The sequence below is a fragment of the Chiroxiphia lanceolata genome, chromosome 7 (genome assembly GCF_009829145.1).
Source record: "Chiroxiphia lanceolata isolate bChiLan1 chromosome 7, bChiLan1.pri, whole genome shotgun sequence".
Taxonomy (NCBI): domain Eukaryota; kingdom Metazoa; phylum Chordata; class Aves; order Passeriformes; family Pipridae; genus Chiroxiphia; species Chiroxiphia lanceolata.
This window is the reverse complement of record NC_045643.1, coordinates 16,545,165-16,571,574: the sequence shown is the minus strand read 5'-3', so window position 1 is coordinate 16,571,574 and position 26,410 is coordinate 16,545,165. Positions and strand designations below refer to the sequence as shown.

The 26,410-nt window shown below is 39.2% G+C and overlaps 1 protein-coding gene across 1 annotated transcript in view; it reads left to right on the top strand.

The window, feature by feature from the left end:
- Positions 1–1,107: 1,107 nt before the first annotated feature.
- The window catches only part of AGPS (alkylglycerone phosphate synthase), a 53,521-nt gene continuing 28,218 nt past the window's right edge, over positions 1,108–26,410 (top strand). Inside the window, exons 1-7 of the mRNA XM_032693116.1 lie at positions 1,108–1,301; positions 13,344–13,433; positions 17,241–17,331; positions 21,475–21,595; positions 21,675–21,749; positions 23,366–23,437; positions 25,267–25,346. Of these exons, the coding sequence (XP_032549007.1) occupies positions 1,108–1,301; positions 13,344–13,433; positions 17,241–17,331; positions 21,475–21,595; positions 21,675–21,749; positions 23,366–23,437; positions 25,267–25,346 (723 nt within the window). The remainder of the gene's footprint in view (positions 1,302–13,343; positions 13,434–17,240; positions 17,332–21,474; positions 21,596–21,674; positions 21,750–23,365; positions 23,438–25,266; positions 25,347–26,410) is intronic.

The following is a 26,410-nucleotide window of genomic DNA, read 5'->3' as shown; positions in this document are numbered from 1 at the left end:
GGTTCCTTTCACTTCATAGCAGTCTTTTACATATTTGAAGACTGATAACCTATCTTCCTTAGTCTTTTTTAAGGGACTCAGTTTGTTCAGCCTTTTTTCATTCCCTGACGGAAAAAAAAACCCCTCTTATCATCTGCTCTCCTTTAAATTTTTTCCAGTTCCCACATCTGTTCTTGAGTGGAAACCTAAAGCACTCTGGTGCATGAAGGCAAATTCCTAGTGGCAGACAGCACCCGAGGCTGGTATGAAATCTGCACCTCCCCTTAAATCCCAATCCTTTTCCCTCTTCAAAGTGATGCTACAAGGTGAATCCCAGATGTTCCCACAGGGCCCAAATACAGTCAGGATTGAGTTTTTGAGAGGATTGACCCAGTGATGGCTATCCCAGATACAGAAGGGGTATATTCCCAGCAGTCAGTCAGCATTCATTTCATGGTGTGGGTTTACTGGGGGAAGCAGATCATCGTGAGCCTGGAGCATCCCTTCCAGGACTCCATGGCGTGGGAAGAGCAGGCAAGTTATACAGGCAGAGACACTTGGCTCAGCAGCCCTGCACTCACCAGGGCCTTCTGCCCCTGTCAACAGCTACGATAAAATCTGTAACTCCTGTAGGATTATCTGCCACCTCACCGACCTATTTCTTAAGTAACCCACCTATGTTATTGCCATTAATTAGCATTTCATCATTAATTTAGGCAATCCTCATCTCTAAAGGACACCTTTGTGTTCTCTCCGGTGTATTCAGCGATCTAGCGGGGCTGTAATTACCCCACGAGACGCGAGATAGCTCTAATAAACGCCTTTTCTCTCTCTCTCTCCGGTTTCCTCAGGCAAGCCCTGCCCTGCTGAGGCAGGAAGCTCCGGTAGTACGGAGGAAAGCAGGAAAAGAGGAGCGAAGGAAGGCAGCGCGGCAGAGCGGAGCGGTGCCGGAGCCGCTCGGTGCCGGCTCACCCCCCCCCCCGGTGCCGGTTCACCCCGCCCGGCCCGGCCCGGTCCAGCCCGGCTGTGCGGGCGGTGCCCGCCGGGCCCCTCGCGGGGAGCGCCGGGCGGCGCCTTCCGCCCGCGCGCCCTCTCACCCGGCGGCGGTCGCGGCACAACACGGAAGCGATGGCGGCCGCGGCCGGGGAGGCAGCGGGAGGCGGCGGCGGCTCCCCGTCCTCCGCCCGGCGGCGGCTGCGCATCATCTCCGGGCACCTGCGGGGCGCCCCGCGGGCCCCGGGGCAGGAAGCGCTCTCCCCGAACCCCTGCAAGGCGCAGGGCGGCTCCGCCGGGCCGGCCTCCGGCTCCATCCCGAAGAAGCGGTGGGTGCGGGCGGGGTCCCCGCGCCGGGCCGGGCGGGCTCCCGGAGCCCTCGGCGGTGGGTGCGGGTCGGGACCGGGGCAGCCCGTGCTGCGAGCGGGGGTCTCGCTCCCGCCCGGGGACGGGCGCGGGCTGCGGGGCCCGGGGAGGCCCCGCGTGGGCCGTGCGGGGGTAGCGGGGCTCGGACGGGTCGGGGCGGCGGCCGGGGGGGACGAGGCTGATCCCAGTCGCGGGTGAAGTGTTAGCGCTGTTCACCGCTGTAGGGACTGGTGGAAACCGGAGGAAGGTGGTCTTCATCCCCTTACCTGCTTCTGTAGTAAGTGGGTTTGTGTTAAAATGGAAAGTCACCACGGTCACCTTAATAACTGGAGATGTGATGGAGAAGTTTTGGTTTTATGAAATACTTTTGAGGCTGCTCTAATGAGGAATGTTGAAGCACGTGTGAAGAGCAAGGTCTGTGTATGGGTTCTCAGTCCCGCCCTGTTCTCAGACGTGTGAAACCTTCAGCTGATGTGAGTGCTGTCAGAGTCTACATTAGGCTCTAGCTAAAGTTTCTTAGATATGAATAATTTTAAACACATGAACTTTTTCATGGTTTTGCTATATGGAGTAGTAAGGAATCTGAGGTCATGGGAGACCAAGAGAAGACACACAGTCAAATTGTCTAGTTCTAATTCTCTGTTTCACTGGCTCTTGGATGTATTTTTCTACTAGATTGTTTTTAAATTATACAATTATAATACCATGGTATAGTTTCGTGTAACTTATTATGAGGCCTCCTTTCTTCTGGGGTGGACTTGTATTAATTTTGTGGCTGGTTTTTTTTTTTTCCCCATTTCTCAGATGTGGATTTTCTATGTAGGCATTGGCTTGCTGTCTTGTAAGAGCATTTTAAGATTTAGGTTGTACACAACCTATTGCTTTCCCTTGAGCTGTGGACAGGGACTAGTATGTTAGTGCATGGGGACTGTCCAGAGACAGATTGGGTAAGCATTTGATTAGGATAGTTGTTCCTCCTTTGAGGAAAACCCATGTAGGCCATGCTTTGCTCTCAACCTTGTCAAGAAAAGAACAAGAAACAGCCTGAGTTATTCTAACAGGCCATCTGTGGCCCAGGGCCACAAGCAGAATCTGCCTGCTTTGGTAGGACTGGGATGTCATGCACGTGTAGTCAAATCTGAACAGTTTTGAAAGCTTTTAGTTCGCACTAAGGGGAATTTGATGCTCTTGCAGAAGGTGTGTCAAACAGTGCTGCTTACTGGGACAAATGGGTCAATCCAAAGATGATGTCTTCCATATTGAGTTTTTCAGAAATCACTGTTTCTGAAAAAATATCAGTTTAGCTAGTTTTCAGAGATTTATTTTAAATGGATTATTATGTAATTTCTATGGCCAGTTATTGCATCCATGAAGAGCAGGAGAGGCAAGCTTTTGTGAGTATGCATGTAACCTGAAGGAAGGGTTCTTTCTCCATGGAAACACAGGCTTAGGGAATTTAACACTTGTACTTCTACAAGATATTGACATTGCTCTCCCCAGCAGGATTTTCTATAGGTTCATAATGGATTACTGTTTTTACTCAGAAGAAAAATTATGTTGCTTCAAGGAACTTAGGATCAAAATGGTACAACTGCTGGATACTTTGCTGTGGGGGTGTAAGGGAGATGCTGGAAAGCTTGGTCTGTGCCGTAGGTACAACTGTCTTGTTATATTTAGAGCCCAGCCTTGTTTTATGTATAGAAACAAGAAAAACTAAAAGAGAGTTTTACCTCTGTCTTGAGGTTCCATCTGAACATCTGAGATGTGGTTGAAATATGCTTAAGATGTTGCATATGAAAATTCTGATCATTAAGTATAGCTATAATGTGAGGGTCTTGGTTGAGTTTGTGTTTGAGGATAATATCAAGGTTTTGGAGTGATGGGGGATAAAGAATTCTGTTGCCTACACTGATTTGAAAAGTGATGAACACCTGAGACCTGTTCTAGTGCCTACCAGCTAATTTGGAGTTGTTTTTTGTTTGTGAGACCTAGAAGGCTGATAGAAAAATCTAGTAAAAATAACTGACGTAGAGGTAGTGCATGGCTTTTATCAGCAGCGTGAGGACCATCCAAACCCAGATGCTGTTTTCTTGCAGTCTTCTGCATGCTGAGTCAGCTCTTCTAGCTCTTTTGAGCTATTACTTTGTTTCCTTAGCCAAGCTACAGCCAAAAGTACCTTAAGCAAAATTTTTGTTCATTATGCCTGTTGCAGCTTTCCTGTAGTGTTTGAAATAGTGGCAAAGCTACAGATGCTACTTTAGCAGATTTAGGTGCACTCTTGTCATGTTGCGTTTCTTCTGCAAGGTAGATGGCTTTCTTTGATGAAAAAAACCCTTTGTAGTATTTCAGGTCCATGATCACAGACATTTTTTTCTGGCTGCTTTTCTAATAGTCACTAGACAGTGACCTCTAGTAACATGGCTTTCTTGTTGATGGTTCAGAGACCAAAGTGCTAAGGATCTTATCCAGACATTATTTGTCAACAGCAAGGGGAAGAAGAGTATGTGTAATTAACTGAAAGTCTGTGGGTCTCATCAAACTGTTCCTGTTTCCAGATAAAAATGCCTCTGAACAATACATTTGCAAATTGATGTGTTTAAAAAGTAGAAAGTGTATTATAATCTTTAAAATTATGATTATCGAGATGGGAAAATTCCTCAAAAGACAAGCAAATATCTACTTGTCTGAGTATCTTCTTGAGAGAAACCTTAGGTACTATAAGAGTAGAGATGTTACTTTGTAGTGGCATTCCTGGCTTGAATTTTATATTTTAATTGAGTGATGCAGTGAAACATGGGGATCATAGTTACACAATGTGCGTTGAAGCCTTAACAGGATAATAGGCATGCTAAAACACTTAGTAAAAAAATTGAGGTGGAAAACAACTCTTCCTTGAAATTACTTTTCCTGAACTTTCATATTAGGCTGTTGACTTTTGTTGACTGGTTATTAGTAAGCTCACTTTGCTGGTGAGACTTGAGTTAAAAACTTATTTAATCTTCAAAATAACTGTATGTACATGAAGTGTTCAACTTGTACTGCTTTGGAAACAGGTGTTACAACTCCCTAGAACACAGTTGTACCAGAGTAACTGTTAGGTATGCTGGAAAGTAAGAGTGCTGCAGAAATGGAGCGTTCGCTGATGTTGATCTTGTCAAAATAGCTTGTGTTATAACTTATTCAAGTCAAACTTTAAATAATTTGGTCTTTGCTAAAAGAGATAATTGATTTAGTTGAAATGTTAACTCAATAGCCTGTAGGCTTAAAATTTTTTTCTGCCCTGGAGCAAAAAAAAGCAGGACAGGATCTTGTGATTATCCTGTCTCTTTGCATAGAATCTGCTTTCCTGTGGGATGAAGAGAGGCTCGTGAATATCTTTTAATTATTATGGGCATACTGTTATCCAGGGTAGTTAGTTTAAGGTGTAGGCAGCTGACTGCTGTGTATTGAGTTCACAGTCAGGTTGTTCAGGGTAATGTGTTAATGTCACCATACCTTCATGTAGACTCTTACAGTTCTTGCTGTAGTTGCTGCTAATGATTATGACTTTATTAAGCAGCAACATGAATTGACTCCTAAAGAATTGGTACTACTTGAATTTAACAAGTGACATCAAAGAGCATTCATTTCTTACTCCCAAAATTCACACCCATCTTTATTATAAAGACATAACTCTTTAGACAGCAGTGTTTAAGCCACACTTGATGCTGAACTGTATCCTGGTACAGCTGATTTCTGAGCTTAAGGTGGTGGAAACTTAGGGCAAGGAAGGAAAGGGCTGATGCCACTACAGAGTCTTAAGAAATCAGAAGAGTAAGAAATCAGAAGAGCCTGTTGCATTGGGGAAGGTGTGGCAGTTCACAGGAGGTTCTGTGATTACATCAAAGCAGTTAATTGTTAGTTGAGGTTAATACTTGAAGTAGAGGAACAGGTAAAGACTCTCATATGGAGACGTTATTCTGATGAAAAAGTGTCATAATCTGATGGCAAATGTGTCTTCATATGCAACAGCAATTCCTGTCTGACATCTAGGTCCAAGTAGTTGCATGTCAGGCAGATGAAATGTAAGAAATCTGTAAAAATTTAAGTAATACAATATTTATGGTAAGATCATTTGATACCAAGTAAGCCAAAATGGATATATACATTAGTTAAATTTGATTAGAAAAAAACCTAGATAAAAGTGTAAAGTATGTATAATATGTAAAGTTCAATATGGATTATTATATGAAAGCAAGTACCAGTTTGTGGTGAAACCTGAAAGAATTTTTTAGATCAGCTTCTTGATATCTACTGAAATCTGAACCGTTATGTACAAGAAAATGAATGTGTATATATAGTTGTTTACTTTAACTTGATGTGTTTATTTAAACTGAATAGAATTAGAATAATCTGTTAATGCAATAGACTAGAGTAATTACTTGGACTAGAAGCTACTTTGAGCTGAAGTAAAGTAAGGAGATCAGTAGTGTAAGAAGTTGCAGCCAACTAGACTTTCCTGAATTGTTAGGGTACTTCTTTGTAGAAAACAAATAATGTTGAGTATTAAAAATGAACTGTAGGCAGAATGTGATGGACAAGCATAATGCCTCTGCAGTGTTGTTATATCCAAAATTGGGTTGTTGTGTACAAGTCTTCAGGGTTGATAGTAAAGGCCAAAAAGTTTTCTTTGGCAGTTATCTCATATATATGCTACAGAGCATGCTAAAAAATCCTCTGTGGAATAGGTAAAACAATGTTACCCAGGAACTGAACATATTTTGCTTTTGCAGATTAATGGCAGACAATTGATTCCTTCATTAAGTTGTTTCTTTTAAGGTAGCAAAGCAGATATCCTTGTTTTGCAAGCTTTCAGGAAATCCTTCTCAAAGGACTGATCTCTGGTGTTTGAAAAATCTTTAAGTGCTTATTCATTTACTACCTGGAAGTAGCCCTGTGTACGCATTTTTGTAGTAGAGCAGTTTCTTCAAAGATAAAAATGAAGCTAGTGTCAACTGAAGTAGTAGGTGGAATACATGGAACTTCTAGTAAAGTATTCTGTTGCATAAGAATCATCATTTGACTAAGTGTGTGCTGAGGAGTGTGGTTATAATGTCTTGCTTTTCCTCAATCTTTAATTTTCCCTAATTGACTTAAGCTTTCTGTGAAAGAACACTAGAGAAACACCAATTTCCTTATTCCTTGGGGCTTTGTTTATTACAATGTGGTGAAATGAAGAGTAATGAAATAGTCAAGGCTGGGAATGAATGTAAGGAAAGCAAACATTTGTTTTGTCAGAGTAGTTTAAAGAAAGCACACTGCTTTTGAGTACCTAAGCGCTGAAGTCTTATGCCTAAAATCTTGTTGTCTGTGTTTTCTGCTTACTGTAAATTTAAACTGTGAATATCAACGCAGGTTTGTGTTGTCATATCAGATGTTCAGCAAACAGAATAGCAACTTAATCAGTGTATGTGCAGCTGCAGAGTCTTATCTCAAAGTGTGGGCTACAGAACCTGAATGTGTCTAAGGTTATAAAACAGATGTTATTTGACTTCAGAGTTGAAAATGATTATATTAGATTTGCTTCAGGGAAGATCCTCCAAGAGGGAAAAAGTATAAGAATGACAAACATAGTAGGTACCCTCTGCCTGCAGCATGGTGTTCTTCTCCAGATAAATGGTGCTTTCACAAAGCAGTTCTTGAAGGGATTCCTGGGGTTGCATTCTCTTTCTTTATTCCAGGCACCTGATCCTAATTTACTGCTGGCTTCAGAAACACTCTGTAGTGTTGCTTACTTGGTTGAGAAGTGTGACTGTATAATCCAAACAAAGAGAGTGCTCCAGAGAAGAGGGAGAGAGAGGGATCTGGTATCACCTGTGGAAAAGATTCTGAATTTGTACCTGGGGGTCTGAGTTGGTGACCCAAACTCCAGCTGAGGTGGGCTTTGAGGAGTTGCTCTTTGGGTAATGTCTTGTAATGCCTTATCACCATAATATTGCCTCAGTATTACTGCACCCATGCACTGAGTTTTGCAAGAACTCTAAAACCTGGAACACTTTGTTACAGTTGGCAAATACTGGTGCTTAAGCCCATGTGGTAGCCCTTAAAACTGCCATTTTAAACTAATTTCCTAGAATCTGCTGGTTCTTGCATCATGCAGCAGAAGTGCCTGTGAGTATTTCAGGTATATATGATTTTAATGCTGAGCATGTGCTGGTGATTGAATTGAAAATGTCGGTAGTTATCCTGAGGAAACTGATGTGAGCATCCTGACTTTGCTCTGCCTGAGCTGTATTTATCCAGCTGGGTTGAACTGCAGTTTCATCTTGCTTCTCTGAAGAAGCATTGGATACCTGTGGAGAGACCCTGGGCTTGTCCTTTAGTTTCCTAGAGAGAGACAAGAACTTTTTTATCCTGTTGCTGTGCCGGTCACTAAAGTGTGAGATTTGAACTGTGCTGGCAGGTGCAGTTGTGTTGAAATAGTGAAGGTCCGAGGGCTTCTTCCTGCTTAGCTGTGTAACTGGATGCTCCAGGAGCACTAGCTCAGCTGGTGGGCCAGGGGACACCCTCCTGCCTCTCTGACTGTAAAAATCCTTATTACACTGAATCAAACTAATAGTTCAGTGTTGGGCATTGTAATGAAAGTGAAATTCACTTGTGAATTTCACAAGTGAAATTTTAAATTCACTTAAACTAGTTATGCTGTGTTAATCTCTTATCATCACTGTTTCCATGGTAACTTGTTTTCTTTCAGGTTTTCTCCCTCAGACAATATAAATATATGTATGTATATATAAAAATATATACACATTAAAAAAGTTAAGCAAGGTTTGATTTATACTACTTCATACATTTCAGTAGTGAATTTCTGTCTTTTAAGTTAGAAGGCAAGAAAGAATTGGTCATTTTTTTACTATCTCTGGCTAAAATATTCCACGTTTCTATTAAAAATGAGAGAGTTGGCGAGCTTGATATTTTGTTGAAGCCAGTGTATTGAACAGGAAAGGTGTTGTCTTTAAATAAGACAGTTTGGGTACAATACTGAGTAACATTTAGTTTAAAACGAGAATAATATCAAATGTAGGTAAAAGTCTTTGCTATATATATATTCTTGGAAAGGAATTTGGGAAGAAAAACAGAAGGAAGTGTAAATTATATCTTGCTACATATACAACATGTGTAGCATGAGCATGTCACTTGACTGTGTCAAACTGAACATCTTTCTTTTTCCAGGCTGGAGCATGAAACTTCCTAACATGTTTTGATGTATTCAGATATTGTTCAGAGTATTCAGATATTATGCGGGGTGTTCAGGTTAGGTTTCTTTCATTGTTGCTTTAACATTTAACAATCAAGTTCTTGAATTTTTGAAGAATGTGGATAGAAACTATTACAGCAAGATGTTTCAGATGGTACAAAATATTCATGTGTAAGAGGACACATAATTTGTAAGAGTTTAAGTATAATGATGGCACATATGGGTTGCAAATCAGCATGTGCTGAAGTCCTTTGGTCTCAAGAGACAGCACTGGATACCTTGAGTACTTGGACATGGAGGAAGCTTTTAATGTGTGCTTAAGTCTGCAGGTGCTCAGCAGTTCTTTCTACCCTTTATATTTGTCTGGAATATGAATTTAACAATGAGATACTGGGAATGAAAAATTTGGGAAATGTAGAAGGCTATGTGGGTTGCTCAGTTGCAGCTTGGGTCATTTTTGAGAGCCCAGGTAAACATGATGCCTGATGCTAATCTGACAGGCAGCTCTGATTGCTGCACTAGGGCATTAGAGGGCAGTGGGAGTGCTGCACTGGAGCTGGGCTGTGAAAAGCATTTTCTAAGGAATGGCAACTGTATAAATAATGCTGAATAAGGGCAGTATGAAAATGCCAAGGGAAGAATGCTGTTACAATATTTAAAAGACTTTGTTTTCTTGTTTGCCTTTTGTTTCTTATTATGTTGTCAAATTACAGTTTTAATTTCCAAATGTGAGGTGGAAAGACAAAAAAATGTAGAGCAGGTGGGTGCTACAGTGTATTTGCCTTATTTGAAGGAGCTGTTGTAGTGAGACAGACCTGGGGAAGAGCAGCCTACACCCCTGGCTTCATCTTGCAGAGCTGCTTGCACTTCTTCTGAATCAACTAATATGTAACACTCTTCCAAAAAGGTCAGTCTTTGAATTAGATGAGTATGACACTGATAGTGCCTCAGTAGTCATGGAGGCCTGCAGATCTCCTCTGGATGTCTTGTGCTTTCCTTTGTGCTGAAGGTAATTCTCTTGAGTCTTGAGGTTCACCAGCTCTTGCCTGTGAAGAGCATACCTTTCAAATGGCATGTGAGAAGATCTGAACAGCTTGATCTTCCTGCGGTGTGTCAGTTACAAATCAGAGCTGACCCATCAGCCGTTCATTTAAAATCTGGCCTTTTTAGGCTTCTTTATTTTAGGGAGCCACATGCAGTATTTCCTCTGACTTGTTCTTAGTGTGTACACCTGAAGTGCTAGAAACTGCAGTAAGTAAATCAAGCCACAGTTCTTAAACTGACAGTACTCTGGTATGGTGGAACAAAAGAATAAATGTAAGATGACTCACTCCAAAAACGACCCTTCCTGTCTCCAGAAAGAAACCTCAGACTTGCTCAGTATAGTTTTGAATATAAAAATTAAATGCTTAAGCTTTTTGTTCTGGTATTTACCTGTCACAAGATATAATACTGCCCATTGTGTGTGGTGGTGTGGAATCTCCTGACTTTGCATTATGAGGTAGCCAAGACGTTTTAGAGCTATTGTTGTACAAACATGCAAACCGTTATTTTCGATTTTAATTTAGTTATTCTTATCACACCAATAGCAGGAGCTGTGTTGTCTGGCAGAGTAAAGCTTTGTGCACTTATTTTATTCAGAAATAGTTCAACCTGCAAATAAACTCTTTGGAGTTAAAACTCAGACTCTCTTCTGTATTTTAAAGCCTAATGAAAGTGCCAGGTGGTTTAACATCAACCTAGGAAATGCGGCCTTTAGAAAAGGCAAACAACCAGGATTGCAGTCAGCTTAGCAGAAAGACCTCATATCTGGGTCTGTCTTTGGTCCCTTAATTAATAGTACCTCCCCATAATTTTTTGGGAGGTGTCTGTCTCTACTGACATCAGGACTAATGCTAGTTTCAAACCTGTACATTATCAGTTTATCTCATGTTACCAGTTTCTTTAGGGCCTGACCTTTTGTGTCTCCAGCTTTGCAGCTAGTTTCTCTAGCCTGTTTCAGGCATCATACTTGGCATATTTATTTTGGCACTGCTTTGCAAGAGGACTTCCCTCTCTAAATTAGGGGGAAAGCTGTTTGAGCCTTCCTCAAATTTTGCTTATTAATATCAAGTCTGTTCTGACTTTACAGGATTCAACCAACTCCAGAAATCAGGTATATAGAAATACTACATTTAGTCAGCAGAGGGAGAAATCTTACCTTGAGGAGGACTGCAGTGATGAGCATTTGAGTGGAACATTTAGTTTAAAAAAAATAAAATAAATGCAACTTGAGTTGGCCAATTCTGGGTCAGCTTGTTCTCAGCTGGGAACAGCTCCACTGTGTATGACTTATATCTTTGTGGAACTCGGTATAAATATATGCAATATTTATAAATATACCTATATAGAAATAAGTGTAAAAATAGATAAGACTGCATAACATGCTTTAAGAACCCTTTTTGATAATCTGTCATGTCAGCATGACAGCACAAGGCATTCTCAGGCAGTGGAACATGGGTGGATCCTTGCCCTTTCTAGAGTGAACTCTACATGTGTAAAGATCAAGTCTTTTGAGAGATGAGGCAGCCAGAGGGGCTTCTTTATCTGGACAACTGTCTGCTCAAACAGTTAATTTTGGCTTAAATTTTAGAATCCATTCCTCAGTATGGAAGAACAACATAGACTGGCTATTTCACAAAACTGTGTAGAGCTTCAGTACTCAGTAACTGATAAAGTTTGCTTTAAGTGCTAGATTTGTCAAAGGCTTGTTGAAGTGTCTGATTCCAACAACTGTAATACATGACCGTACCCTTTTTTCCATTTGATTAATTAAAACCTTGCATGAAGGCAGTTTGAAGAAAATGGATTTTATTTAAGCCAGGGCTATTTAATTACATCACTGATAGTATGTCAGCAGCCTGTGTTAATATTACCTTTATAATGAAGGCCTTTGGTAATAAATCATCACACAGTTATCTTGTGTGTAATGCTGGAGCTGGGAGTGACTTGAGGCAGTGCTTTCTCTGAATCGCAAGGTCTTTCTGAAGTGGTCACCCCTGATCATCTTACCCTTATATTATACAGTCAAAGAGCAAAAGCTGCATTCACTGTATATAGGGGAGGGAAGTAAATGATCTGTTGTCAGATTTCTTTATCTAAAGACTTTGTATTAACTAAAATTCAGTTTTTAGGTTAGTAACTTCATTTGTAATGTAAATAAATGGCAAGCTTTTAAAGCAAAGTTAGATTAATGTGTAATTATTCTTAGTGTATTTCTTAAGTCTTAAATATGTTTACACTGATATACTTCTGATGACTTCATCATAATTGAGCTCCTCTGATACGGTTGTGCTTCAGTTTTTTCAGTTTTCTGCTTGTATTTTGACAGTTGTGGGTTTGGTTTTTATATGTTCGCTTTGTTACAGTATCGTATTGAGATTGTATTTGATATGTTATTCCTGCAGTTCTTGGGGTTTGTTTGGTTTTGGCTTTCCAAAATATGTTTTCAATCCAAATGTATCGCAAAGTGCCTCATCAACTGAATGTTAAGAATGCTGTGGCATTGCAGTAGTGATGGCAAACAACTAAAATCATTATTCTCTGTCTAGAAAAGAAATGCTAAATTTCTTCTGTATCCTGTAAATATTTAGATGTTACCTATTTGTGTGTTAGTATTTATGTACAGATGTAAAAACAAGCATCTTTCACACATTACTGTTGCCAATTAGAGAACATCACCATGTCACCAGTGGTTTATTCCTCTCTGCCCAGAAGAAAAACAAACAAACAAACAAAAAAGAATTCAGTCACAAGAACCCCATGCAGCACTACAGGTTGGGGCAGAGTGGCTGGAAAGCTGCCCAATGGAAAAGGACCTGGAGGTGCTGGTCAACAGTCAGCTGAACATGAGCCAGCAGCGTGCCCAGGTGGGCAAGAAGACCGATGGCATCCTGGCCTGTATCAGCAATAGTGTGGCCAGCAGGACCAGGGAAGTGATTGTCCCCCTGTACTCAGCACTGGTGAGGTCACACCTCAAGTTCCACGTCCAGTTCTGGGCCCCTCATGGTGAGAAAGACAGGGAGGTGCTGGAGTGTGTCCAGAGAAGGGCAGCGCAACTGGTGAAGGGTCTGGAGAGAAAGTCATATGAGGAGCTGCTGAGGGAACTGGGGGTGTTTAGCCTGGAGAAAAGGAGGCTCAGGGGGGGACCTTATCGCTCTCTACAGCTACCTGAAAAGAGGTTATAGCCAGGCGGGGGTTGGCCTCTTCTCCCAGACAACTAGTGAGAGGACAAGAGGAACTGGCCTCAAGATATGTGAGAGGAGATTCAGATTGGACATCAGGGAGAATTTCTTCACTGAAAGCACAGTCAGACATTGCAACAGGCTGCCCAGGGAGATGGTGGAGGCACCATCCCTGGAAGTGTTCAAGAAATGACTGGATGTGGTATTTAGTGCTATGGTTTAGTTGACTTGGTGGTGTTTGGTTAGAGGTTGGACTTGATGACCTTGGAGGTCTTTTCCAACCTTAATGATTCTATGATTCTACACAGTGTGCATTCACTTAAACTGGTGGTGGTTTTTAAAGAGCATCTGGTCTTTCAAGTCATAGGATGCCATCTGAAGAAGTAATGGTTGTGGCTTCAGAATTTCTTCTAGCTCTAAGCTGTGCGCTTTTGATATGTACGTAATTTCCTGAATTGCTCTCTGATAAAACTTTTTTCAAAAACCATTTTGGATCTGCAGTATGCTAATGTGCTAATATTCTCACATATTTTTCTCCCTTTAAGGCAAGAACTTTTGAAGTGGAATGGATGGGGATATAATGACTCCAAATTCATCTTCAATAAGAAGGGTCAAGCAGAATTCACAGGAAAAAGGTAAGTTGAAATTTTATGTAACTGAAGTATCTTACAGTAGTAGTTTTATTGAAAAGAGTTTAAAAGCTGCACAGTACAGTTAATCCAAAGAAGGCAAAAAAGTTGCTTCATCTCACAGAATACATTATTAGTTCCGCATTTAACAGGTTTGTTGAAGTCTATACGCGGTTACCTAATGTAGTAAAATAGAATGTGTGGCTTATTAAAAGGTTTATTAAAAGTCTTATAAAGACAAATCAATGTGAGTCTTCTCTGTAACTTGATATACTTGTGCATTAAACTTTTCTTAGAGAATTAAATCAGACTGAAAATTTATGCCCATGTTTTAAAGCTTTAGATAACACACAGCAGGTCAGTGCAGTTTTGAGAATCTTTTGAGCATCAACTAGTTGCTTTATTAAACTTCTGATTTGTTTTGGGTTTCTTAACCATTATATATGGAGCTACTTTATCCTCTGAACTTAAAAACTGCTCTTCGGTTCAGCGTTCTGTAGTGACTTCACTTCTGATTGATTACCCACTGACCCTTTGTACAGCAAGCTTGTTTTTCTGAGAAATATGTTTTTTGAGAAATGACATTATAATTAAGTCTACTTGGGGATCTCTTAATTTTGTTCCAGTGAAATTTAAACCTGTCACTTGACATCTTACTGTTTTTTGGGGGTTTTTTTTCTACCTGAGTGGAAAGTAATCTTGCAGTCTCTTTCCTGGTTTAAAAAAATACATTTTCCATAAGAGTAAAAAGAAGAAAGGGGAAGAGAAATAAGTTTGAAATAAGTACTCTCCTTCATAAAAATTCCTTCCTGGTCTTTGCATTTGTGTAAACTAGCATGAACTAGCTTGTATCTAAGCTGCAGAAACCTAAGGGGGATGTTGAGCACTTCAGTTGTTAATGTCTTGATTTTCGGGGCCAAGTTAAAATGCAAAGCCTTCTATTAGGCAGTTTACTGTATAATATTTAGGGAGATGCTGCACAGAAAATCAAAGCATGCTACATAGAATAAACAAAGATAAAGGAGAAAGCATCAAGGCTACCAGTCGCTGTTCTAGAATGGGAGGAGAATGGTGGTTTTTTTCCCCTCATCTACATCTTCTCTCTCTAACTGAGACATAGTATTAGAAATGCCTTGTTGGGCCACACCAGTATAGTTTCTATAGAATAGTTTGTCACAGTGGCAAAAGGAGAGTGTTTGAAGTGAAAATAGGAGAATAGGCATCTGCAAAGGTGTTGTAGATGCTTTGTCCTTTCAGTACCCACTTACAGATCTGTTGTCCATAAATTTTTCTAATAACCTCAAGTCTGCTCATACTGTCTTCCTGTACAGCATCTCATGGCAGCAAGTTCCAGGTTGCATTTGTAAAGTACTTGTGTTTTGAACCAAGTATCCCATACTGTGTTGCAGGAGTAGGTGAATGATAGTTCTTCAGCCTATCTACTGTGTTATTGATTATATAAGACTCAATCATATCCTCTCTTGCAATTTCTCTCCATGATTAAGAAGTCCCAGGCCCAGAGGGTGCTGTTCTCTGCACCCTCTCTAGCTTCATTAGATCTTTTTAAATCTTTCTGAAGATGGGGACAAAAACTCAAGGATACACCAATGTTCTACAGAGCAGTGAAAAGAGATGAACTGTCTTCTTTCTTATACCTGCCCAGTAGATGCACAGCACTGTTGGCTGCTGTTGTATGTTGTCAGTGAAGATATCATGGTTTTTTCTATACTGACTACCAGTTACCAAATAATGCCTTTTTTTTTTTTTTGGCTTTTGCAATTATCTTACCTTTCATCTTCTTTTGTCTGCTTAGGTTTTTTAAGATCCTGAGTTCCTATCAGTGTAGTATCTGTCTCCCCCAAAGAGCTTAATATTGGAGAGTCCACTGATGAATCCAGATTGCTGATGAAGGCATTAAGTAGAGCTGGTCCCAGTACCAGTGTGTGTGGCAAACTGCACTCCTGAGTCTGTCTTGGCCAATGATCAATAAGCTGTGCCCTTTCCTTCTTAGCTTAACCTTATCTTATCCTTCAGCTTCGAGAAGAACCTCTTCAGCACTGTAGTAATGTATTTTCTTAAATAAGTTTTCTTAAATACTTTGTGGAAGTATAAAGGAATGTGGAATTTCATGTTCATTGTATCCCCTTTTTTCCCTTTCTGTTTTTATACCCTGATAGAACTCCAAGGATCAGTGAAACAAGATTTCCATTTATGAAAGCCATGTTGACTTTCCCTACAGACTGATTTATCATGTGTCAAAGGATCTTTTTATTACAGATCTGCCATTTCACTGGGGATAGAGGTTACTTGCTAGTCTGAGCAACTAAACCTATTTTTGGAGTGTGTCTGTGGCAGGAGGAAGGTCTTTTGGGGGGCTTCTTGCACCATCAACATATATATACAGAGCTTGCTTCCTGCTCAATCATGCTCTGCACTCTGTGCAGTAAACTCAGTAATTCCTTCTATGCTGTGACTTCTGTCTCTGTCTTGACTTAAAGTTTTGGGGTTTCTGATAGCTTTAGTTTGTCGTTTGAGTAAGTGACTAAGGTTACCCTGGCAATCTAGCTGTAGTGATAGGTTGGCAATTCCAAAAAGTAGGTCTGGAGAAGAAAACACACCAAGCTGACTTGGGTCTCTACCTTTGTTGCAAATTCTTGATGCAAATGCATTAAACTTTCATTGCTTATTGCATTTCCTTTTCCTAGAATTCACGTAACTTTCATGTGGATATGATGAAACAGTAACAGCTGTCACAGGAGGAATGACTGAACCCTGTCTTCCATGCTGAACAGTCTAGCTTGAGTTAAGGTTGTGGCCTTTTATATCTAGGAATAAAGTAGGGGTTTTTGTCAGTAGAAGAGCTGGGGGGTAGTTGAGATGAGGAAACAAAAGGAATTGATCTTTCTGTGTAATAGGTAACTCAGCTGTAGGGTTGGTTGCATCAGCCATGAAGGACAGGGTCATGATGGGATTAACAGTGACTGAATAATCTTAGAGGGAAGACCCATTAGGCCTAATGCAGTGACCCAGGTGAAAACTATGGTAAAGATTCTCAGCTGCTGAAAGCTCTTAATCCCAAAGAAAGATGTTTTTTTTTCTTCTCTGAGAATACTTGTGCATACATAAATATGCACAAAGTGTGTATATGTATACGATTAATAGCAGTAGTTTCTAGCTGTTTTAAGTGTGTCCCTTTATGTGTTTTCACATGTGGTGCATATGGTCAACAAGCAGTTCCTCTGTCTCTTGTCTGTACGTCTGCATTTGTCACATGGCTAAGCTCTTGCCAAAGACTTTGTGCTGGAAATAATTTCACATTGCTTGATGGATTCTGATGCGTTTTGGTGATAAAGGAGGACTCTCTAGTACTGGTTCTTTTTTTTGCTTGAAAACATAAGGTATACTGAAATGAGTTTGTGTATCTGAGACTGCTGCTGACATTGCAGTGTGTCCGTGCACACGTCCTCTCTTGTAAATGGCATGTAAACTGTGTCACTGCTTTCTACACTACTGAAAGGGAGAGACCTTTCTTAAGAGTGGTGGGGTGGGATATCCATAAAGCCTTATGCCACAATTCTGAAAGAAAAGTGATACCTAAGATGCTGACAACCAGTTTGATTCTGTGTGAAGTACAGAATAGTTAAATACAATAAAATGTGCAGTTGCTTGAAAAGTAAACGTGCAGAAATTTGCAGGCTTGTAGGTAAAGAATTTGATTTAAAACTTGTTTGTGCGTACATAAAATTGAAAGAAGTGTATCTGACATACATTTATTTTAATTTAAAATGACCCTATGTAATATTGACTTTTCAGGTACAGATTAGGTGGTATGATATTACCAACTTTTAAGGAATGGATAGAAAAAACCTTTGGAGCAAGTCTGGAGCACAAAACTACCTCTAGAGTAAGTAAATAGCTGAACCAGTTCCTTTGAACGTTAGTCTTGGTGATAATCAAGACCACACTGTTAAAGATGATTCAGCTGTTGCACACAATTGATTTAAATATAGTGTATTAATACCTCCACGTTTTTTTTAAAAAATACTTGATGTAGAATTACTATGTGGAACCTTTCATGCCTTAGCATGACTTGTGGTTTCAGGATAACTGGTAGTACATTTATTGCAATTAAAGTTTCCAACACAGAAGTTTTTTGTCCTTGTTGGTAACTTGCATTTCCAAACTGTAGAAACTGTTAGCCTGGAGGGAGTTGTTTATGCAACATCAATTTTGTTCATGATAACAAAGACAGAAGATACAGGGAAGTTAAATTGCAATGTGTTTTCAGTGTATTAAAGGTGTTAAAGTTCTTATTTGACAATAATTCTTTTTTACATGTCTGGGTGCTGAAAACCAGCTACTGGAATACTCAGGATCGAACTGAATATTTTTTGAAAAATAACACATTGGGAATGTTCTGTTTTTTGTAAATCATGCATATTTTTCTTTTTAGAAAGAGTATCTTATGTTAGTGTCAGGAGACCTGATTCCCTTCTTGTTAGAATTCCTTTGAAGCTTCAGGTTCCTAGAAGCTTCAGGTTCCTAGAAACTAGACAGTTGCTTAAGCAGTATTGGAAGCAGGCTGTGCTTGTTCTGTGACTGTAGCAACGCTGCTTTGGGTAACAGTTGTACCCATTTCTTGATTGAGTTCAAGATTACCTGCTTCAAAGAAAATGCAGTCTCCTAGGGCCTGAAAACTTGAATATTTCTTCAGTCTTCTATGCATCAAGACATTCTTTCATCTGCTGTGACTTACAGGATCTCCATCTGCCAATGTATTTTGAAAAAATTCATCTTGATGTGTTTTTGTTGACCAGAGTTGGTCTTAACTGGCAGCTGCTTTAACTTACTGTGAGCAGAGGTCTTGAGAACTGTTGTTCCCTTTCTACATGTAGAGAAAGTATAGAAAAAAGTAGAGTTGAAGGACAACTACAGATTTTTGAATAATGCCCTGATTCCATAGTACATTTTGCAAACCACCTTCATGGGATTTCTGCCAGCAATGTTGAATGCATTTTTGTTTTGTTGTACCCCTCTGGTTCTGATGGTCTTGTGATCTGGAACAGGTTGACTGTCTTGACACAGAACAGGACTCTTTGGAGTCTCCAGTATCTATCTGGACTTCTCATAGTTAGTCTGTTGTAGCTCTTAGTCTATTTTTCAGTTTGTCATGCTGTGTAGGGTGTTTGCCTTCTACTATCATCCAAGCATGAAGAAACTCTGATATAGGAACAGCAGTAGAAAAGGGACCTCTTGGTACATTTGTCTTTTTCTCGTCCTGCTTCTATCCTATAAGATTGGAGAGTTCCCTGTTGCATGTGACTTTTCTGTTTAATTAACAACAGTAATGTCATGCTCAGGGCTGTTGATGTTTTTTCTTTTTTCAGACCAGACTTAACACTGACAGAAGTTTAGACCTAGTTCACATAGGCTTCTTGTCTAGCCTTTCAGTGCACAAATCTTAAAATGTCTCATTCCCGTGAGAATAAATAAAGGGATATTTTTGTTTGTCATTATGCATAAGATTTTTATAAATAAATATTAACTTTTTAATCTTGAAGATAAAAACTAAAGGATTAAAAAACTTGTGGAAGAGTTAAAAATCAAGATACTTAAAACTATCTGCAAGGAATTACTACAACTTTAAGTAGTTTATGTCCCACTTATGGAGAACAAAGATCTTCAAGCACTTAACATTCAACTTGAAATGATAGAAAATAGTTCTGTCTGAGGAAATCCATGAAGAAACAAAAGTTAAAAATATAAAATGTAAGCACAGCTAGCAAGGATTTTTCTTAAAAGAAGTGATTTAAAGGTCTTAATCGGTACCTATTTGTTTCTCATATTTTCCAAGTTTCTATTGAAGCTCTGTTCTTTGGGCTAGCAAAAAGCATTGTGTGAATGTACATTAATAGCAGAATAGTAAGAGCAGCAATCCAAGACTTGACTTTCATTGTGCTTATTGTGACTGGCTCCTAAAATCATGATCTCTCGGTAGTGGTGTGCCTCTCGCCTAACAACACTTAATTTCAGCTTCTGTGTCTTTAGGTGACAAGGTGAATATATTGGAGGCAAACCTTTTTCTCATCTGTATGACACCTTATTTCAATAACTACATTAGCCTTAAAGCAAGTCAGGATGGCACATATCCTCTTCCAGAAGTCCAATCCTTCTTAAAACTTTATTTTCATTACATCATGTGTCCCATATGAAAATTCTAAACCAAACATTTGGCTATCCTTATGAACCTGTAAATTATGTTAACTGTCAGTAATGAACATCTCATGCAGCTGTTTCTTTCTGAATTATTACTGTGAGCACCCTTAATTTCTACATAACCTTGCGTAATTCCTTGTAGGTGGACGCTGGTAGGCAAGTTCCATCACCATGGATCTTTTAACTATCTGAAGACTTTCCTGTGGAAGTTTAAATCTTTCCTTCTTCAGCTTTCACAACTTTGAGACTCAACCCATTCAGAATAGACTGCTGCTGTTGTGACATGGGATACTACTAATCTCCAATTTCCTTGCTGTTAGCTTGTTAGCTGGTACTATCTTCTAAGATTTTATCTTAAGACATGTAGTGGCAAAAAATATCACCTGTTCTGGAGGTTATGTAGAGCAAAGAGAAACAAAACTCTGTTCCAGGAAAGAAAAAAAAATTCTTTGACTCTGTGGAACATTAGTGGAAAATACTTTTTGGTGGTAGGGCTGTAAGCCAGCTCTTCGTGGCATCCCTAGGCAGCCTGTAGTCTGTCCTGGTAGCGCTATAACAAAAAGCATGAGCGCGTTCCTCTCTTTGGGTTGATGTCAGTTGATTTGCCAGCAAGGTTCTCATGAAAGAAATGTGAGAGCAATGCACTCTTTTAACTAATTTCTCTGCAGCTCCAGATATTTGAAACTGTATTTAAAATTAAAGAGATGTGGTAAAAAACCTTCCGTTTCTGCTCTCAGACTTGAGGGGCTTTGCTGACGGGAAGTAAGATTCTTGACCAACATTTTCTTTTGAAATGGACTTGAAGTGAAGAAGTTAGATTTTAGTCATAAGACAAGCTTTTTATCTAATTAAAGAACTCTTTAATTAGAGGCCATTTGTAATAGAAGACATATTCCTTTAGGGAGATTACCCATATTTGCTCCATTTTGAAGGAGAAAAAAACCCATGGGATTTTTTTTCCTTTTTTGGAACCTTTGTAGCACATAAAAGTGTTACAGTTAATGTCTGCAAAGACTGAAGTGGACTTCAGAAAAGAGTTAAGTGGCTAGGTTTGCACTTTGAGAAGCCATAAGAGTACTAGATAAGACATCTTTTAGAAGGACCTGGGAGAATGGGTCATTAACCTTAAGCAGGGGTTCTCCCCCTGGACTTACAGAACCTTGATTCAAGGCCTGTTGGTAAGTCAAAATGTCCTGTGTAGCTTCTTTGAAAGAAAAACTGTTTTCCCAGGTGTTGATCAGGACTTCTACCTGGAGGCTTTCTGGAAATACCTGCATGTTTGTGACTCAGCATGGATTTTATGAACTTTTATGGGTGAAGTCTATTTAAAGCATGCCAGTTATGTGGTATCAGTTGTGTCTGATATCAAACTTAGTTGGGCCTTGCACTGGATTTCTGATTAGGCTTTGGTCCAATTCGGATTTAACTTCCAGTACATGACAGGAGATGGGAAAGTGGGTTAGTGAAAACTGAACACTTAAGTAAAAGAATTTGCGGAGTTGTGGTGGCTTTAGTATGTATTTTAGTGTTTTGGGAAGTCTTAAAAAAGGTCTTTTGTTCAGTATGCACTCATAAGCTAGTGTATTTCTCTGAATTTGTCAGGAGGAAGAAAGGTAAGAGTGTGCTACTGAAATAAAACTTCTTGTGTGCATATAGTCAGCTGAGTACTGGGTAGGATAAGTTGGTGGTTGAAGATCTGGAGGAGAAATGATTTCTTTCTGATTGGAATAGTTGTGTTAGGGTATCAGTGTTAGCCTGTTTTTATTTCTGTTGTATAGAAATGCTGTAAGAGTGAACCTATCTTTAATGAACTTATTTTTTTGTATTGTAGGCATCCTTAAATGTTAATGATGTACCTCCATCCATTGTAAATGAAGAATTTCTTCAGGATCTTATAGCCACTAAAATCTCATATTCCCAGGATGCAGAAGATAGGGTATTCAGAGCTCATGGTAAGAGAACTTGATTTAGGTAACTGCTGCTTTCGATTCTTCCTTCTTTGGACTTGTTAACTTACTGTTTGTGTTTCAGGTCACTGCCTACATGAGATATTTGTACTCAGGGAAGGAATGTTTAAGCGAATTCCTGATATAGTTGTATGGCCTGGTAAGCTTTAATTGTCTTATTCTCCCTTCTGATCTGGGAGGCCATTGTTTGCTAAAGTCTGATGCTTTGTAGTCATGGGGAAGCTGTCTCTTGGTTCACTGACTTTACTTATCTTTACAGAGAAGGAATTTTCTCATGAATGATAATCATGGTTATTTAACATCTGGACTGCAGGTTGTCTGTGAAATCCCATCATTTTGTGGGGAAGTCAAATTTACTAGTAAATATAGCTGAGGCTTCTGTTAACAGATGAATTCATGACTTAAGTAACCACAGTGTAATGTGAACTTGTATGTTCACCAAAAGTAGTTGTCTAAATGGCAATCCAAATTTTGATTTTTTTAAAGGCATACATGATGGTAGAAGGGTAGTGAAATGTTTGTATTAAAGAACTTTGTTTTATGACATGCTGTACTTCAGTAAAAACTCCTATCAGAGCACTTTACAGAGGATCATTGACTTGAAGACAGAGCAGTGCAATCTGAGTATAGTCTAGACCCACTTTAAACAGAGTAATAAATAATACTGTTGCAGATAATCTGTAGCAGAAAATGTGCTTGTTTCTGTCTAGTAGAAGGGGACAAATACTTTTTTTACTTAAATCATGTGCCTCTGGTCACTAGGAACTGCTTCATGTGCCATTCTTTAGTAGAGAACCAAAAGGTCATTTGATCTAAGGACCTGTCAGTTTCTGTTCAGCTGCATGAATCCAGTTCTTTCCTTAGCTTTTATAACTTTGGTAGCTGCACTGTATTACCCAGAAGATTCTTATAAGAACTTAATCCTAGCTCAGTTTCATCTCCTTTATTTAGAGGAAAAAAATCACATATGAGAAGCGTACAAAGAGGGACTGTAAGATGCAATTCATTACTTGAGAACAGCTACTTGCATGACAGCACTGGTGACTATGAGCAGTACTTACCACAGCTTGTGTTTTGTGTAACTCCAAAAGCAGCTGAAACAAAATGATTAACTACTTTATTTAAAACTGCTCTGCATGGCAAGAGCAAAGTAGCTAGAGTTTGAAAACCATTTATTTAGTCCCACTCATTCTCTGCTATTTCTACAAACTCATGTACAAACTGTATTTGCTCTTTTTTGATCCTTTTATTTGTCTGTGCACAAGCATTTCTGCTTCCCTCTTTGTCCAGCTACAGAATGCATTTTGAAGAACTAAATTTCACCAGCAACTCCACTTCTGAAACTGAATGTCAGCCAGGAAGAAAAGTTCAGCTTTTAGAAGAGATTTATTTCTCACTTAAAATAAATTGGACACCCTATTTTCAGTAAAAGCTCTAATCTTGATTTGATGAATTGTTAACTGTTTGGTAGCCCATCAGGCCCTGAGAATTTGTAGGAGGTCTCAATCCATGAGTAGAGCAAGACACTAAGACTGTGGTTAGTTTTTCAAATGTAGAATTGTTTGAAGTCTAAACTTTACTCTGTAACTCCCGTAGTTCTGAACTCAGCTCTGATCTAGTGCCTAACTTTGAAATGCCTTCCTTCCTGGTGTCAGAAAAGAAATTGCTGCTTATTCAGACCGTGGTATTTTGTGATAAGCAAATAATAGTACTAACAACAACTCCTGTTTTTGTTAACTCTTTGGACTTTTTTAGTTTGCCATGAAGATGTAGTTAAAATTGTGGAATTAGCCTGCAAACACAATCTCTGCATAATACCATTTGGTGGTAAGTGTTATGAAATCTCATATCTGTTTAAGGTCATTAGTGAAAATGTATTATACTTCAATTTGAATATGTGTTCTTAGTCATACAGTATAACAATAATTCAATAGTTTGACTTTTTTAGTAATATTTTAAATGTGCTCTTAATTTTTTTTATGACCTTGAGGTATTAAAAGCAGCAGTATTCAATTTAGTGGAAGTCATCAAAAGTATGTCAATGCCTTGGACATTGAATATGCAAGAGGAATGACTATATGAAGGTGAAATCTTCCTCTGTGCCTTGGAAATCTTAATTTCCTAGAAGTCAGGAGATTCAAATATTTGTATTAGATATACCATGGTTTTGGATGCATTACTTGTGCTCTATTCCCACAACATGTATAAATTAGGGTTTTTTTGTTGTACTCTTGAAGCTCATAGTTTCAGGGAGGATTGTGGTCAAACACTGTACTGCAAAATAATTCTAATTTCCCTTTAGACACTTTTCATTTTGAAAGGTAGAGACTCCTATGGCAAGGGGTTTTCAGGAAGTGTTCCACAGACAGAGTACAGGTAAAGGCCTGTACAATCTGTGTCTGTCTCAGCCTAAAGAATTAAAAGGACTTCAGGTTTTTAATTGTGGATGCTTTTTCCTCTAAGCCTGCTGAAATAGAGTTGTGAGCTACCTTATTTTGACAAAGAGCTCAGGGAACATGGGATGTTGGCTTTCGTAAGCTCAGTCTGTGGGAAGGTTTTTGTCAAAAACTCTTAAATCTGTGGTATAAATCTGTGTGTTTTACTTGGTACTTGCTTATGCTGTAGGAGTATAGCCATTGTAGGAAGGATGTTTACTGTTTGAGAAGATGAGCAGGTCATTTGATGGCAATACCAGATTTGTGGAGCTGGTTCCTCCATAAAACAGGCTCACTCTTGCCAGATGCATCTGGAGAGATGCAAGACTGTGAAAAGGCACCCTTGGTACTGATAAACTGGTATAGCTGAAAGCAGCAATATTGACTATTTCTTGTTCACTGACCAGGATACAGAAAGATGTTCAGGATGTTTTCCAGGTTTGTTTATAGTAAACTACAGTCAGCTTGTGGAGTTATTACAATAGGGGTTGGTATTTAAGGAAATGTCACTGGAAACAAAGGTGATGGGCTTTATTGCTCTTGAAGAGTGTTTTATTAGCTGGCACTGTCTCTGTACTTGCCATTGACTGTTCTTCTTGTAGCCTGCTGTAGATCTCTTTAGCATCCTGTTCTCTCTTTTCCAATGGCTTTTGCAGTCTTAGAGAAATGAAAGACTTCTTGGCATCCTGTAAAGATACATTAGAAAACTAGAGAAGTCTGACATTTGCATCCATTTTTTTTTTATACTTACACCCTTTTGGTTTATTTTTTACTTTTACATAAGTATTAAATTCCTGTGTTAGGTAGACTTCTTAAGCCAGCTTTGTAGATTAGAAAGTATAGTGGCTTCCATAGTGGTATCTAAACACTATATAGAAACCATAGCTCTCTGTTTCTTCAAGGCTTTGTAAATTCTTATCCCTCCTTGTTTTAAAATGCTGTGCTGGCCTTAACAGAAGCAGCTGAGATGGTCACAGAATATTATGGTTTTTTATGTAGTGCTATTAAAGCATTGTCCAGCTCCACTGCTGCCTTGATTTTGTGAAACCCAGTTTGGGAGAAGGGATGGCCCTAAAAGGCTAATCACTAGCCTCAAACAGTTCATTCAATGATCTTACTTTATTATAAAGTTCCATATCAGAAAGGAGGGAGAGAGGGATTGCATTGGAAGAAAAGCTACCTGAGAATTTTATGATCACAATATCATTCCCATATTTGCAGGAGGGACAAGTGTCTCTAGTGCCCTTGAATGTCCTGAAGAAGAAAAAAGAACAATTATCTCGCTGGATACATCACAAATGGTATGCCCTTCTTAATGTTTTGTTTTAATTTTTTTAAATTATCCTACAGTTACATTGGTGATCACTAGTACATTTCTTTCTTTGCCAAAATAAAGTAGGGATGGAAATATTAATCTGTACCATGCATGATTAAATTGATACTCCTTCAGCTTAAGGGATATTTCTCAGTTGTTAGCCCTGTAGTGCTTCATATGACCTGTATGTATTTAATAAGAAAAAAGTCACTGCTAAGCCTTCTTATAGCAACTTCAAGTGAAAATCAGAGGAAGCCACTCATCTTCTATATTGGAACTTGCATCTGATGTTATATGAAAGGCTAAGAGGAAGTTGCTGTTGCAAATTTCACTAGTTTTTGCAGACTTTAAATTACTTAAAGCAGAGATTAGTAAGGTGACCTAATATCTATAAATCAACTTGAAGGATAAACTTTCAAGAAAAAACTCTGGGGTTTTTGTGTAGATAACATCTTGAGAACGTGAAGTTCATAGCTTTATGGCAGTCTAGAAATGAAGTTCTGTAAAATTTATTGCTAGTTTTCATCTTTCCATTATGAAGAAGCTTTATACTTTTAAACTGATAGCTTTATGGCTACATGGTAACGAGGTGCTTCAGATAGAGCTCTGTATCTTTGGTGTAAGGCTCTACTGCCTCCAAATACCTGCTGAGCTTAATTCTTTTAGCCTTGAAGGTAAGACCTGGGGTTTGGCTCCATTTTTCCCACTTAGTCAGCAGTCCTTCAGTTAAACTTGTTTCTCTCTGTTTCTAGCTACAAAGTGGTATTTTCTGCAGAGGTGTTAGTTGCATATTGAAGGAAACTCTTAGAGTGTCTGTGTGGAGTGAAATCCAAAGAGTACAGTAGTGACTCAGACCTTCATTTGAACTCATTGATTTATAGCCCAAAGCTTTGACTTCTGTTGGGGAGCGGGAAGGAAATGTTGTTAATTCTTACTATCGTGTTTTTTTGTGAGCTAGATATGTAAGTATGCACTGAGTTAGAAAATAGACCACTTTTCAACCATCTTGAATGACTGCCAGCCAAATAAGGAAATTAAGGTGAAAAGAAG